The 16,997-nt window shown below is 32.6% G+C and overlaps 1 protein-coding gene across 1 annotated transcript; it reads right to left on the reverse strand.

Annotated features, from left to right (window-relative positions):
* Window positions 1-7,723: 7,723 nt before the first annotated feature.
* LOC18104340 (uncharacterized) lies at window positions 7,724-16,472 on the reverse strand. The gene is made up of 5 exons (XM_006376102.3): window positions 16,188-16,472; window positions 15,928-16,042; window positions 15,727-15,808; window positions 15,403-15,454; window positions 7,724-7,786 (listed from the first exon to the last, which is right to left on the reverse strand). The coding sequence occupies exons 1-5, from the start codon at window positions 16,443-16,445 to the stop codon at window positions 7,724-7,726; spliced, it is 570 nt and encodes a 189-aa protein (XP_006376164.3). The 5' UTR covers window positions 16,446-16,472.
* Between the last annotated feature and the right edge of the window lie 525 nt (window positions 16,473-16,997).

The following is a 16,997-nucleotide window of genomic DNA, read 5'->3' on the forward strand; positions in this document are numbered from 1 at the left end:
TGGAAACAACTTACACTTTCCTAGAACAAACTCTTTTCAAGGTCAGGCAAGTCATAGAAAACCACGTGTGTGTAGAGAAAACAAATATGGTTAAACAAAATCACCCTTGATTTTAAAAGCAAAAGAAGAAAGAAGAATCCTCTAAACATGGTTGATCCCTAACTAGTTCTCAAACATAAGGAAAAATAAAAACTTAAAAAGGTTAATCCAAGATTGTGTTGTCTTTCTCAAACTCCTACTGTATCTTTAAACAATACCCTACTCCTTTAAAAGGTGATGAAAAAACATATAACCTTAAAAAGTAATACTTATTTGACAAGGTAAAAGACACGATACTAAAGACTACTACGACCTCAAAAAGAAGATAGAAAGACCAATCACCAAAGGCTACCACTAAAAATTTGTAAATAAAAAGGTCTAACATATATTGAGAGGAGCAGAGGTTAGTATGCCATATAAGACATTGTTTAAGATAAACATTATCCTATATGGGCTTTAAATAAGTGGAAACTCTAGTTTAGATAAAAAAAAAAGGTTGATGAAAAGCTAGTGCTTATTACCTCTTGACTCCTAAACTTGTGGCATAAACCCATCATATTTAGTCTCAATGGCAATAAATGAGTGGCCTTCCTCTATACAACTGCTTTATTAACCACCATTATCCTTTATAACCATATGGTGCACAATCTACTCATAAATAATAGGAGCATAATGAACATTCCCTCTTAGATAAAGATGACACAAATTGATATTGACTCTTCTTAGTTAACTTTGGTTAAAACTTCATTGATTAGGATAAAAGGTACAGGTATGCTAATTGAGGGCATCAAAGATATACCAATCAATGTTGGTAACTTTACAAATGCCACTCTTCAACAAAACCTTCATGATTAACTAAATTCTATGTATAATTTTATCATTGAAAGACCTTTTACGTATGAGATTAAAACGACAATCAATTCATGGTACCTAATCATAAAATTCCTTACTGAAAGTGGGATGACCATAGTAAAAAGAAACCAAATGGCTTTTAGCCTAAGTATCTTCACTTGTCTCAAGGGTAAGAAGGTTTTATTGGTGAATTGGGCAAGGTTCTTAAATGTGAGACCAAAGATATAGAATGAAATTATGAATGATTTGAAAGAACTAGGTCTCTATAAATAAAATGCATGCTTCATCTTTAAGTTTGGGTTTACTTTAGATGCCAAACAAGATAAAACCCTTATAAAGCTCTTTAATATCCAAGAAGACAAAAATTCCTTTGAGCCAGTAGACATGCCAACCATTAACATAGATATGGACTCTTATAGGTTGAACGTAAATCTTTTTTTATTTGTTAGAATAAGATAAATTTTAAATGAGGTGGAGAGATAGAAAGCTGTATTTTAAAAAAAATAGACAAGTTATTGAATGTTGGCTTTATTCGGAAAATGATGTACCTTGATTGGCTCGCCAATAGGTCATGGTTAAGAAAGCTAATAGAAAATAATGGGTATGTGTAGATTTTATTAACCCCAATAAAGCATGCTTTACAAATAGCTTTCCTTGTCTAAGATAGATAGACTAGCGGACTACACAATTAGGTTTGAATTTAGAAGCTATTTATGAACTTAGACTACCCTTAGATCTCTATGTGGCTCAATAATAAAGAAAAAACATATTTTATCATGAATATATAGATATTTTGTTACAGATCCATGCCATTCAAACGAAGAAATATTAGGGCCGCACATCAGAAGATGGTGAACAAGATATTCAGATGACAATTAAAGCCTGTAAAATGATATACTTATTAAGATCATGATTTTTTAGCAATATATTTACAACCTTTGCAAGATCTTCTCTATTCAAAGCCAATACAAGATACATTTAAATCTTATTAATTATGCCATCCTAGACCCTAGATACCTTCACTATGAAAGAGGACATAAATAAGTTTTCTAATTAGAAACATAGGATAGAACACAACTCCAAGAAAGTAAAAGTCATCCTAGACCCAAGTTCTTTTTGGTTGTTGAAGGATATTCATAGGCTAATATGAAGAGTCATCATCCTTAATAGGTTCATATCTTATCTAGGAGAGTGTTGGTTACCAATCTTTAAGAGATAAAACAATCTCTAACTTTGAGTGCACTCTAGAGTGTCAACAAGCTTTTAAGGAGTTTAAGGCTCATCTATCTTCACCAAATGTCTTGTCAAAACTTAGAGAAGGTGCAAACCTTTTTCTCTACCTAGGTATGACAAACCTATTTGTAAGCAACTATTTTTGTTCATGAAAAAAAAGGAGTATAGAAATTCATGTATTATATTAATAAGACTCTCTCTGATATAAAGACCAAATAATTGAAGGTTGAAAGGATAACCCTCATGAAAGGATAACCCTCATCTAATTTAATAATACTAAAAAACTAAAACCTTATTTTTAGGTGGACCGAATCATTATTTTAACAAACTATCTCTTTAAATTTTTTTTCAAAAACAATACATATCTAGACACTAGGTGAAATAGGCCATCAAATTAGGATAATTCAATCTCTTATACCAACCAAGGTTAGTCATAAAGGCTTAGACTTTAACTAATTTTAGTATAGAATGCTCATTCACTAAGTAAGTAACACTCGAACAAGATGCATCACTACCTAAGATGAGCCAACCACTTGTAAATTATATGTTTATGGTTCTTTTAATGTCCATGGATATGGGGCTGAGATTATACTAATGAGTCTTGTCGCGGCGTCGTGGCGATCGTCCTCCAAACTCAATGTGTGTGGGTGTATCTTGAAAATATGGTGAGACAAGGAATTCTTTGTCTCTTAGCGGTGAAAAACGAGAATGGGAGTCGCCACCTAGTATTATGGTCACTAGGAACCCTAACTGGTCTCAGAGATCGGGTACGGAGACTGGTTGCGTAAAGGGAAGGTATTAGCACCCCAAATACGCCCTACCTAAGGTAAGCTGCATTGTTTTATTTGTCTGATCAAAATCTAAGGTTTGGTAGCGTTTTCTAATTGTTGGTCCTGTCTGTCTAAGATTCAAGAAAAGCCCTCCTCAATAAGGAGGTTCTTATCTTATGGGGTAAGACCTAACCGTTCTAATGTCTATAAAAGAACTATTGTTTTAATATCGGGAATACGCTGTACGTGTAAATTCGTAATCCCTGATATAAAAAGAAACAAAATAATTTTTTTTGGATTTTTTTGAAATATTGGCCAAATTCTCGTAACTTTAATAAACTGGTTATTAAAGCCAAAATGCATGATAAAACATTTTTTTTTGAAGTTTTCTTTGTTGTATGAAAATAGAATATGAGTTTTTTAGCTTTGAGAGATTTGGCCGTATGCATGAAAACAAAAACATGTTTTTTTTTTTAATGTTTTGACGAAAATCGAGTATTTTAATACCGAATTTGTATTTTTACGATATAAAAATACAGACCGATATTAATCAAAATGACGTAGAAAAATACGCGGGAAAATCACACATTTTCAAAAAATGATTTTTGAATATAATTTTTTTTTAACTGGGCTGACCCGGCCCAAAAAGAGGCTGGGCCGAAATCAACCCAAAAAATAAGATCGGGCCAGGACCGGCCCAAAAGAGAACCTACTTGTGGCTGGACTCAACCCAGCCGCGTGGGCTGGGCTGATGTTCCAGCCCAAAAAAAACCCAACAGGTGGTTACTGTGCTGAGCACAGTAACCCGTTATATATAATTAGCTGGTTACTGTGCGCAGCACAGTAACCAGCTAATTATTTTCCACTTTGCTGCAGAACGTGAATTGCTCACGTTCTGCATGCAAATGGTGAACACAGCAGAGGAGCCAGAAAAGGGGAGGAGATTACCTGGAGTGAGGGAGCGTGGTTGCTGTCTCCGGTGGTGGTGGTGGCGGGTCACGGCTGAGGACGATGGTTCTTCCTCTTCTCCTGCATGCTTCCTTTTCACGCCGCTGTGTTTCCTTTCTCTTCTCCTCTTCGTCTACCTCAGCTTCCCCCTGTTTTTCTGTTCTTCTTTTATTATCTGTTGGTGGCGGTGGCAGCTACTGGGACTGCGGACGGTGGCTGGGAAACCAGGTGGATCACCAGAGGAGGAGAGGATCACCTTACCCCTGCCATGGCGCAGGGTAAGGTGGGTGATGGGAGCTGCTGGCAGGGCATGGTTTCCGTCTCATTTTTCTTCCATAATGCTTGCAGGGTATGGTTGTATGGGTATGGGTCATGCGGGTTTTTTGGCAAGTGGGGTGGAGAGAGAGAGCGGGGAAAATGATTTAAAATCCTCTACATGCGCAGTGAAGAAAAAGCTGCACAGTGCCGTTCAAAACGGCACCGTGCAGGTTTTTTTTTTTTTTTTGAAGAAAAGGAAAAAAATTGGGAGTGACCCAAAAATGGGTTATGACAAGTCTAAATAGATAGATCCTTAAGTAAAAACTCCTTTTTGAGTTTTTCTTCTCTAATAATATGATCAAATATGAGGCTCTCATAACCAACCTAAATATGGTTTAGGCTTTAAATTCTCAACCTTTCCAAGTGAGTATCTGCAATGGGAAAGCTTATAAAAACAACCTCGTATGAGATAAAAAGCAAGAATATGGAATAAGGACTTAACAAAACATATGTCACTTACTAAAAAACCATCATATGTGATTCACTTGTGATAAGAAAAATAGGAAACCTTGGCTATTTAAGGAGAGATATATATAAAAAAAAATGTTAGAAAGATTCAACAAGAGCAAGGGAAAACCATTTAATTCTCCACATATAGGTCATTTTAAGTTAAGTTCCAAAAAGAAGTTCTACAATTGAAAAAGAAAATAAAGAGATAAAAAATATTCCTACACATTAGTAGTTAGAAGTTTGATGTACACAAATGATATATACAAAGCCAAACATTGCTAATGTAGTTGGTGTTGTAAGTCAATTTCTCTCTAAACCATATTAGGAAGATTAAAATGTATAGAAAGGGATATTGAGATATCTCAAGGAAACATCTAAAGCATGCCTATATTTTGGCGGTGGTAAACTTGTATTAGATGGATATATATATATATATATATGATAGGCGATATAGATTCCAAGAAGTCTACATCAGATACATGATACTCTTGTTGGGGGGTTGTGTCAACGTAATCAAAATTATTAAAATATGTTAATTTATGTAATATAGAAGTATAATATAATGTAGTGGTAAAAAGATCCAACGTAACTCTTGTGAATAAAAAAGTTCCTAAAAAAGCTAAGATTATAAGAAAAGCTCGTACTCATTCATATGAGGTATCAATAGATTCATGATGCTTTGGAGATGAAGGCATTCCAACTTGAGAAAACTTATACTGATAACAATAAATTAGATGTGATGATTGTAGTTTTTCTTAAAAAGAAGAAATTTGTTTTTAGAGAGGAAACTGACATAAAAGAGCCTTTAATATAAACATGAGGAGGAGAATTATCGGATCCTACCCATGTAAATGTGGCCAGCGTAGCCGTCAATCCTATACCAATTGTCTTAGGGTTAATTTCTCGTCAAAATGTTCCAACTCCTATGCTACAGCCCAGCCCCCCGCCAGACTTAGCCTTCTCTTTTGTCGATTCACTAGTATTTGCCTAGCAACTAAGTGTTTCCCCTCACTAAGAGGTTTCCCTACTCTCTTCCTTGTTATGAGACATGCGGAACATATAAGCAGAAAAGATGCAATGTATATAAACACGCAAGTTGTTACTGGAACCAATCTCAACCTTTATTTGTCTCAACAACAAATGAAATACATAAATCTGTATATGTGTGATATACATAAAACTTGCATACAATACGCTAAACTATCATCCATTTTTCCTCTCTCTACATAGACAAGACTCTCTAGCCTATTTATATAGACAAACATATAAAATGTTATAAAGCATACAACTACCATCCCTATATTTTAGGAAGTAGTGGGGCACTTTCTCCCCCATGTTCCTATGAATTTAATGGGTGGTTTTGACCAATGATCTCATGATCTTAGTGTCTTGGGTAACAATCCTAGCCATGTTCCCATGTTTAGCAGCCATGCCCCCATGATCTAGATATCCATTTTCCCATGAAGCCATAATCATAATTTTCGTAACAATCCACTAACACTGTTGCATAACCATCAGTCTATGCTGTTGAATCTGTTGTGTTTGCTGCCTGCCTTGGATTGTCCTTCATCAAAGCTCAAACTCACATCAGCCTACTACTTGTATAAGCCATTGAATTGATTTCTCCACTACTGTCGAACTTGACATTGTCCACGGACTACTACTATCCATTATGTCATTCTAGTAGTGTTTTTCGTCAGTGTATTAATGCTGGATTTTAACTCAATTACAAACTCTCATTGAGGTTGATGAATTAACATGTGAAATTGCTAATAAATAAGGACAACTTATGTGTGGCTTGGGATAGTCGCATATAAATTTTGGAAGACATAACAATTATGTGACCATGGAGAGGTGCAACTTGCCTAACGAGATCAATGGGATTGGTCTCAATGTTTTGGGTTAGGACTCAAAGTGTGTTTTGACTTTGTGGGAAAGAAACAGGACCATAGAGAAGACTTTAGTCGTAGCTTGGTTTGGAAACTAGTTGATGATGGAAATGTTAAAGTTTCCTAGGCATCGCAGATTCAGTGGACATAATTTTATTGAATGTGGGCAGAACCAAGAGGCTTTGTGTGTAGGACACAAATTTATGATAGTGGAAAGATGTGATGCAGGGGTATCATAAGTCTATCCGACGAGGGCGTCGGTTTCTTTTAGTAGGAGATGTTTATAACAGAGTCAAAATCTAGCATGAATAATACACTAATGAAAAACACTACTAGAATGACATAGTGGATAATAGTAGTTCGTGGGACAATGTCAAGTTCGACATTAGTGGAGAAATCAATAGCATTGGCCTATGCGAGTAGTGGGCTGATGCGAGTTTGAATTTGGACAAAGAACAATTCAAGGCATACAACAAACACAACAGATTCAGCAGCATACACTGATGGTTACACAACAGTGTTAGTGGGTTAGTTTTGTTATTTTTTCTAGATTTTCCATATTTTTATGTTAATTTTGGATTTTATGTTATTTTTACTTTGTGTTTTAGGATTGTAATGTAATTACTTTGTAAAGGTCAATTTTAAACTTATTTAAAGAGTTGTAAACCTATTAGACAAATAGAACAAATATCATATTTTATTTTTAGAATAAAACTATGAATTTAGGGTTCTTTTATAGCAACCCTTTTCGGCTAATAACTTTGTCCTTCTCACTTATTGTCTTCTTATTTATGCTTTTTTCTGTATTAGTTTTATTGTTCGCTAACTTTTGGCAAGCAAAAGTTAGCCCCAAATATCATTACAGTTAAGTAAAAAAGCAATAACATAGCAAAAAAATTAATAGTTTTTTGAAAAATAATATTGTAGCAATTTTCTCAATTACATTTGTTTAGATAAATCAGTCAAAAATAAAGAAACTTTGAGTGACAAATAATCTATTAAAGAAGCAAATATACTTTTGGGAACTTCAGATCTACCAATGAAGACAGTCGATTTCTTTTAATTTTTGTTGTCTTTTAAAAGTTATGTTTGGACAAGCTACAATGCTCAAGGGAATCCGTGAACACCACTATTATTTATTAAATGCTGAGAGGACTTGAAATTTGTCATGGCACAAAGAAGAAAAGTGGACTACATTGTGGATATACATAACATATGTTTTTATTATAGCTGGTTTGTTAGTTGATCAAACTTTTGCAGCAACCAAATTACACTTCTGATTAAAACCTGTCATGAAAAGAAATTAAAGGATTACAAATAAAGGAAAAAGGGAAAAAAATCATCAATCATTTTCAGTGGTACATTATGCATGTCAATATTTCATTTTATCATAAAAAAATCATATTATTGCAAGTGATGAAGATACTAAGCAATTGTAAGAAGGGAATGACATGATCAATGAAGATTGTTTTTGTAGATAAATATCCATATAGGTATTATGTTTAGGGATATAGTCTAGTTTTATTATGATTAAGTTTAGAGAGCCAACTTAATCTAGGACTTTTATTATAAAAAAGTCCTAATAAGCTTATGACTCTCCATTTACATAAGAATATTAATGGTTAATAGGCAATGGTCTCTTTATTATCTTTTTTATCAGTTAGAAAAAGAAACCACTTTCTCACAATTTTGTTCTATCTATAACACCATCAATTCTAGGGATTCGTAATGTCATATTTATTTAGGTGAGTCAAGTAGTCATCTAAGGAACGAGATTGGTCCAATGTTTTTGGTTCATACAATATGAAAGAAGTTTGTAATTAAAGTGGAGATCCTGGTTCATAAATCTAAAATGTTACATTAACCCTTTTATTAAAATATACCAATAGTGGTAACCAAGCTTTTTAATACTTGTTTTCGCTTTGATATGTGTTTGTATGAATTTTATGATCATGAACATTTATAAATATGAATGAAGTTGTAACTTTTAATTAATTAAAGTGGTAATATGATTTTTTATTAAAAAAAAAAAGGACAATGTGGCATCAAATTAAGGTTTGGTGCCTGAAAAACCAGGGTTCATGTTCTAGTTCTATCAAAACTCTATGTTTTTTTAATAATGCATCATATCTGCTTATTCAAGTGCATAAGTAATATAGAGTCAAATTGCATGGAAATACATCATATATGTATATACATATTATTTTTTCAAGAGTTTTTCAAAGTTAACTACCGATCTCTCTCACACTCATCCTAAATCAAAGCACCCTGTCATTATATGTGTGGAGGTTTGAATTTGAGATTTTTTAAAGAAAAAAAAGATATTGATATTTGATGTCTAGTTTATTGGCACACTGAGTGTGCTTATTTGTAATTGGATACTGATTGAACATAGAGTTTAATAGGGTATTTATGAAACGTAGTTATAGTTTGGACTCCTTGCATTATATTTTAACCTTGCATTATAAATGTTTAACAACAACTTTACTGCAACATATATATATATATATATATATATATATATATATATATATATATATAAGATAATAAAGAAATCATTGGTTTCAATTATTATTGTGCACGGTATAGCCAAATTAATTAACATATCTTTATATAATTGTTTAATTTTGATGCATGACATGTTATAAATAATAATTGGTTTATTTATTTTTTCAAGAGTTGATATTTCATCGTACATAATTATTATGAGATTTGCTTGATGTGTGAGTGCCATATGAGCATTAAATTATATCGTTTTAGAAAAGGATTCATATTCCACTCTCTTTAAGAGATGGGTGTGATTTTCTCCATTCTAATTGACCAATGTGTGTTGTTTCTATAAGAGATGGAGAAATTAACACTGAATATTTGTTTGCGTTCATGAGATTGTTTTTTTTTGTTATTTGTTATTTTTTATTTTTTATTATCATGATGTTTTAAAATAATTTATGGGCATAATATGAGTGTGGCATCCTTATTTATAAATTATTTTTTTAATGTAGTGATGTTGTAATAGGAAATTATTATTGTAATTTTACCGTTTTTATTTTTTTTTATTTTAATGAGGATGTAATAGGATGTGTTTTCACAATAATATTATTTGTCTTAAATTATTTTAGCATATAACGCCAAAATGCCAAAGGAGTCCACGAAGGATTCAAAATAAATGTATGTGATGCATGGAATATTATGGATAAAGGAAATAGTCTTGACATTTTAAATCTTGATCAATTAGATATAATGTTCTTACTTACATATTAGGAGATGATTTCTAGCTTCTGCTATGAGATTTTCGATCTTAATATGTAGGTAGGAATTTTATTATTTAATTGGATTGAGAATAAACTGATAGATATGTGCCTAATTTAAATTGTACAATGAATGTAAAAACATGGCCTCCAAGAGCATAGTAATTGAATGGAATGAGGATGAAAAACTTGATGGAAAGAACTATGATATATGGTATAGGAAAGTTCAATATTTCTTAAATAAAAAAGAGGTACTAAGAGACCTTGACCAATAGTGTGATTCAAGTTGAGGAAGGAATAACTACACCTAACACCGACATGACTAACAAGCCTATAAGGCATGGATCAATAAGGATAAGATTGAATGCTTTGCTAAGTTGAGATGCAAGCAAGATGACCTAATTAAAACATTTGAGATTTATGAGAATGCCAAAGAAATATGGGATCAATTTAAGGCAAACTTTGGTGGCATGATAACAACTAGGTTGTGAGCCCTGATCTTTAAGTTTAACCAATACATGATGAACTCAAAGCACTTTATGGTGGAACCCATTAGTGTGATGTCTGCCATGATTAAAGAGTTATAAACAAGTAGTAATAATCTCATTGATGAGCTGCATGTTCAAGTTATAATTAGGTCCCTACTTGAATCCTCTTAGGGCCTTATAAAGATGGTGCTAATACATAATAAGGGTGTTAGAACCTTTAGTGATATTGATAAACATCTTGAACTAGAGCTAGAGCGTAGAGAGGTGAACTGTACTGCATTTTTTTCAGTCCAAGCTAGATAATATAGGGTATTTAAGCCTAAATACAAGGGATAACAAAAGGGTGTTGCACAAGGTAATGCTGCAAATTTAAGACCAAGAGCTGGAGGAGTAACCAAGTGCCATAAAAACAAGTGTGGAAAGAAGAACATGACCAAGGTCAATTGCTATAACTATAGAAATATGTGTCACTTTGCTCAAAATTGTTTTGAGCTGAAGAAGGAAAAACCTTATCCAAACTCTTTTAATGTATATGTTTGTTCACATGTATTTATTGCTTATATTATCTTTGGTTGGATTGAGTTAAAGATCGAGTTTGATATATAGATTATTGGTGTTTGCCAGTAAATTACCATTATGTTACTATAGATAATGGTGCCCACGTTGATGTCCTTAAAGTAGGCACATATCGTTTGAGGATACGCATTGGGCATGACCTACTTTTATATGATGTGTTGTATGCTCTAGATTTTCATTGTAATCTCTTATTAGTTCTAGCTTTATTTCATTTAGGTTTTCTTTTCATTTAGAAGATACTCAAATGAATATTTATTTAGATAGAAAACTATTTGGATTTGGTCGATCAGGTGAAGGTTTCTTTATATTGGATTATTTTAATATTGACATTGCTTTAATTACCTCTTTTATTTCTTATAATATTATATCTCATTATATAAAATAGCATGCAAGATTAGGAAAGACACATAGGACAAGATAAATTTGTCAAACTAGTTAGAGAAGGCCTATTAGGCTCACTCGCTAAAGTAAACCTACCTATATGTGAACCTTGTTTAGAAGGAAAAGCCTACAAAAAGCCTTTTGGTAAGGCTAAAAAGGCTAATTTCTCATTAGATCTAGTCCATTCAGATATTTATGGATCTATTAATGTGAGGGAACACTATGATGCTTCTTATTTTCTAATATAAATAACAACCCATAATACGGTGTTGTTTATCTATTATCTCACTGGTTAGAAGCCTTGAACTATTTGAAATATTTTCTGACAGAGGTTGAAATTAAAAAGACATAAGCTTAAAGGTTCTTTATTTTGATAGAGCTCGAGAGTATTTATCAGAACAATTCAAGAAACTATGTGAAAAAAGGGATACTTGGGCAATTGATGATTTTTTACACTTTGCAACAAAATGGTTTTGCAGAAAGAAAGAATCATACACTTTTAGACATGATTAAGTCTATAATGGTGCAAACTAAGCTTCTAATTAGTTTTTGGGAGGATGCACTATTGTCTACTGCCTACTTAACCGAGTATCCTCAAAAGTCTATTCATTCCACTCCTTATAAACTATGGAATGGAAAAAAGCCTAATTTTGAAGGCTTACGCCCATGGGGATCAGCAAATTAGGTCTTAAAGCAAGTAAAAAAAATATTTAGTAGATACTCTAAGCATTCTAAAGGCTATATTATGTATGGTGAACATCCTGATGGAGGAATGACTGGGATAGAGTCCCTTGATGTAAATTTCTTAGGAGAGGATTCTCCAAATATTGGTGAAGTTAAAAAGGATCTTTAATTTTATAAAGTTACAAGAACCTTATGAAGGTTCTATACATTGTTATAGTTAAAATGAGGTTTCTAACCCTTATCTTATAGTTGTTATAGATAATGGGAGTGATCCTTTGCTTAGTGGGAGTATACCATTAAAAGTATATCCTCAAAGTCCAGATATACGTAAATGTACATGTGGAACTATTCCTCTTCATCATTTTAAGATTGAAGGGGAATCTTTCATTTGTGTCTTTTTTGATAAGGATGAGCCATCTTTTTTTAAGGAAGCCATAACTTCACCTGCATCTGAAAAATGGATGGTATTTATGAGGGATGAGATGAGTTCAATGGTTGAGAATAATGTATAGGAGTTAGTTGATCTTCTACTTGGGTGTAAATCTATAGGAAATAAATGTGTCTTTAAGATTAAATACAAGGAAAATGGATCAATAGACAAGTACAAGGCTTGTTTGGTAGTGGAAGGCTATGCCTAAAAAAGTGAACAAATTACGAGGAAATTTTCTCCCTTATAGTGAGATTTGCTTCCATTCACCTTATTCTAGCTATCGTTGCCAATTTGGAATGAGAGTTATTGCAAATGGATGTAAAGACTACATTCATCAATGGAGAACTAGACAATGAGATCTATATGGATCAACCAAAATGTTTTATGGTAGAAGGAAAAAAGCACAAAGTCTGCCATATTAAATGTTTTATCTATGGCTTGAAATAATCGTCTAAGCAATGATATCATTATTTTCACCAAGCTATTATTTTGATTGTTTTTGTGATGATCAAGGAAGATCACTGTGTGTATGTTAAGAAAGTTGAGAAGAAAGTTCTTATCCTTATATGTGGATGATATTTTATTAGCTGGAAATGATTTGGAGTTGCATATAGCCACTCAAAAGTGGTTGTCCTCTACATTTGAGATAAAGGACATGGGTCATGTAGATTATATATTAGGAGTTAAGATCTAAAGGGATCGATCTAATAGACTTTTAAGTTTATCTAAAGATACTCATAGTAAAAGAATTTTAAAATGCTTTGTATGTATAATTCTAAAAATACTGATACTTTAATGGTAAAGAATCATATTCTTAGTGTTGAACAATGTCCTAATTCAAAGAAAGAGAAGAAGCAAATGGAAAATGTTCCTTATTCAAGTGTAATTAGTAGTCGTATACATGCAATGATATGTAATTAACCTAATATATGTTTTGTTATTAGCATTGTCAGTAGATATCAAAGTAGTCTTGATATTACTTACTGGAAAGTAGTTAAAAGGATTTTTAAATATCTAAAAGGAACAATATTTTTTTTATGTTACCACGATGACAATCTTAGATTGATCAAATACAATGATGTTGAGGGATCTACTAATAAAGATGAGAGGAAATCCACCTCAGGATATGCTTTTATTTTAGGAGGTGGGGCCATTTCATGGTGTAGTAAAAAATAGTCTTGAGTCTCCCTGTCTATGATGGAGTCAAAATACATTACTTGTACAATTGTTGTGCAAGAGGCAATTTGGCTTAGGCTATTCTTGCAGAGCTTGAATGTTTATAGTACATGCAGATGATGTTATCATTACTTATTGTGAGAACGGTTCATGAAAGATGAAAGCATTTTAATACCATATACCATTTTATTCGAGACATCATTGCACAGGTCTAAATTGTCCTTAAACATATCTCCACTAATAAAATGGTTGTTGATCCATTTACCAAACCTTTCCCAAGAGACATCTTTCTTAGGCATGTCAGAGGTTTATGATTATGTAGGATCTAATATGCTTTTATTTTATATGAATTGACATTGTGGACCTTTTAAACATTAATGAATTATGAGTATTCTTCTTAGATAATTAATGTTAATTTAAATTAGTGCACAATATCATATTAAATGTAAATGTCACCAAGAAATGATTGTTTGTCTCATACAGGAAATCGCCCTGTCATTAAGAATGCGAGTAGGATGAGACATATTCATATCATAAGATGCATTTTTGTAATGCTCATGATATGCTTATTAGTTAGAAAGCTAGCAAGGAAATATTTTTTTTGTTATTTTATATCACCTTAGTTAAAGCTAATATGAGATTTATAAGTTGAAAATGAAGAGGTCTATGTCTCCATAAAATCTATTAGATAACTAGATGTGAGAATTTCAAGAAGGCACTAGAAAAGTGATTGTCTTGAGATACTCAAGTTAGGAACTTTTTATAGTATTTAAACCAAGGTTTGAATAGTGTATGAGCGTGACACTCTTTATAGTGGGAGCTCCGCTATAGCATACAATTCATATTGCATGTGCTAAATCAAACATAAAAGGAAGTTATAAAATTGATCCTTTTTTCATCATTGTGTGAGTCCTTTGGTTATGTTGTGAATCCATAATTGTACCATTTAGGATTTAGAATAATGCCATGATGTGGAGATTTGATGTTGCTACTTTAGCATCTTATCAAAGGGTTATGAATCATACAGTCCTACGAAGCATGTTTAGAAAAGTAGTTAACTCAAAATTAATTGACATAAGCGGCTAAGAAAAAACTATTTGAATCATACTAATGATTTATAAGTTATTGCCCAGGTGATTATGTTAGATAAATGTATTTAATATAATTACAAGTACAAATGCATATGGTGAGAGATTATGCATAACTCTTCATATTATCTAAAGAAGAATCATAGATGCTTGATCTAATATGATTATTTAGTTTGGGGTATAAACGAGATATCGAGTTGTAATGTTATGTTAGTTTTGATAATGACTTAATATAACCTATATCTTTCTTGTTTGGTTGCATGTTTCATTTCCGTATGAAGAGGAGAACAAAAGAGATACCTTATTATAAGAATAAGGTTATGGCTATATAGATAAATGTCTATATAGATATTTTATTTGGGGAGTTTGGAAAGCTAATTTAATCTCAAAATCTTATTTGAAAAAGTCATAATAAGCTTACGACTTTATTTATATAAGGATGCTAATGATTAATAGGCAATGATCCTTTTTTTAAATAAAATAATAAAAATAAGACGCTCACAATATCTCTATTTGTTCTTTTAAGAACACCATAAAAATTCTAGAAATTTATAATGTGTTATTTATTTAGATGACTCTAGTAGCCATCTAAAGAAAGAGATTGATCAATATTTTTTATTCAAACAACATCAAAGAAGTTTGTAATTCAAGTGAAGATTTTGCTTAGTAAATTTGACATTAATATTTTTATTTAAATATACGAACAGTTTTCTATCCTAATTAACTCTGCAATGTCATAAAGGTTGTCACACTCACACCACTTTCGATGTTCCTATTTCAATAAGGTTGTGGAAGCTCCTGATACAAGAAAGAAGTTCTTATTTATACGTACCAAAGCTGCCTTCCCCGGCTTGATTGCAGACTCAACGCTGTCTCGTCCATAACTGTTTTCAAAGAACAGACTAACAAGTATCAACAGTAGAGATTAATTTGTTCTTGCCTAAAATAACACGAAGCCATTTCAGCATCTTTAAAATGAGTAAGATTCCAACTTTTTAGTACGAAGAAATATATGTGGCTTGAAAAACACAAGTACGTATAGTTTGTGTATTAGAGCAAGAAAATTAATCCAAAGGAAGAAAGGTTCGCTATTAACAGCATGTTGCAACTTGAAACAAAATAGATAAGCTAAAATATTTATTGAAACTTTCATTACATTATTTGTCTCTTGCCGTTCACAGTCTCTAGCCGATAAAAACTGCATCCTTTGCTACATGGCATAGGCTTGCCCTTCCATTCTGTTAAGATACAATTTTGAGTCATTTTGGGAAAACATAGAAAGATTCATCACAACTATAACGGAAATGGGAAATGGTTAAAACCTAAAAGAGGCGAAGAATTATTAGATGGGTGGTACCTATATGCCATATAACTCCAACTGCTTGGGAATCCTCACCAGATATATCATCAATGACAAAATGAAGGTCTGAGCTAGTAGAATCAAAGAACTGTTGGAAGAATTCTATTACTTCCTACAGAAAAGAAGAATCAGTCTAATTGTTAAAGGCAAGACCTTGGAACACTGATCAAGTTGCTAATTAAGATCCCTTTTGATACTTATTGCAAAGATTGTCTATGCTTTCAAGAACAAGAGAATGAAGACTAGTAATTGGGTACCTTGTGACCAACGCAGGGATGAGGAAAGATAAGGTCCTCGTAGACACAATTCTCAGCAATGATCTCTTCAACAGCAACCAGATCATGGCTGTTTAGTCCATCATAGAATCTCCTAATAACATTAGATGCAGTTGCTGGTGATTTTGCAGCTGTGACCTTCTGATTGACTGACGATGAGATTGTCATTTGTGGGTTCCACATTCTTTGCTTGCATCTACTCAAATGTGAAGAACTCTTTTTCTTATTGCCTAAAAACATACAGTATCCTTCCACACAGACGGCAGAGTCATGTAGGACAGAAAAAGGAATTTAGTTCAGTCAGAACTTGCTGTCCCTTTATTTATTCTTACAAAATGGATACAACAAAGGCAGATAATAAAAAATGGGATGTCCTGAGGATTCATCACAAATAGATACAACAAAAGAAGGAATTTTAAATTTACCTGCCTTGTTGTAAAAAATTCAGAGCTACACATATATACAACAAAAAAGCAGATGGGTTACTAGAACTTGGCAGATAACAAAAAATACCACAAAATGACTCTTCTCAACAAAAAGAAACAAAATATTTTGTTTTTTCTTCATCAATTTCGATGGTACATTTCGGAGATAAAAGAATCAAAATCAGCTTCCTTTTGCACTTGTGTCTCTGTAAAACATATACTCACTACCAGGGGGAACCAGAAAATATAATTAAAGGAACCAAAATGTTAGTTGTTTTATTATTTAGGCTAAATATATTAATATTATTAAGGGAGAGGCTGGAAAAAAAATTCCTTCCCCTGACTTTGACGTAAGAAATCTGCCAGC

This window comes from Populus trichocarpa, chromosome 13 (assembly GCF_000002775.5).
Source record: "Populus trichocarpa isolate Nisqually-1 chromosome 13, P.trichocarpa_v4.1, whole genome shotgun sequence".
Lineage (NCBI taxonomy): Eukaryota > Viridiplantae > Streptophyta > Magnoliopsida > Malpighiales > Salicaceae > Populus > Populus trichocarpa.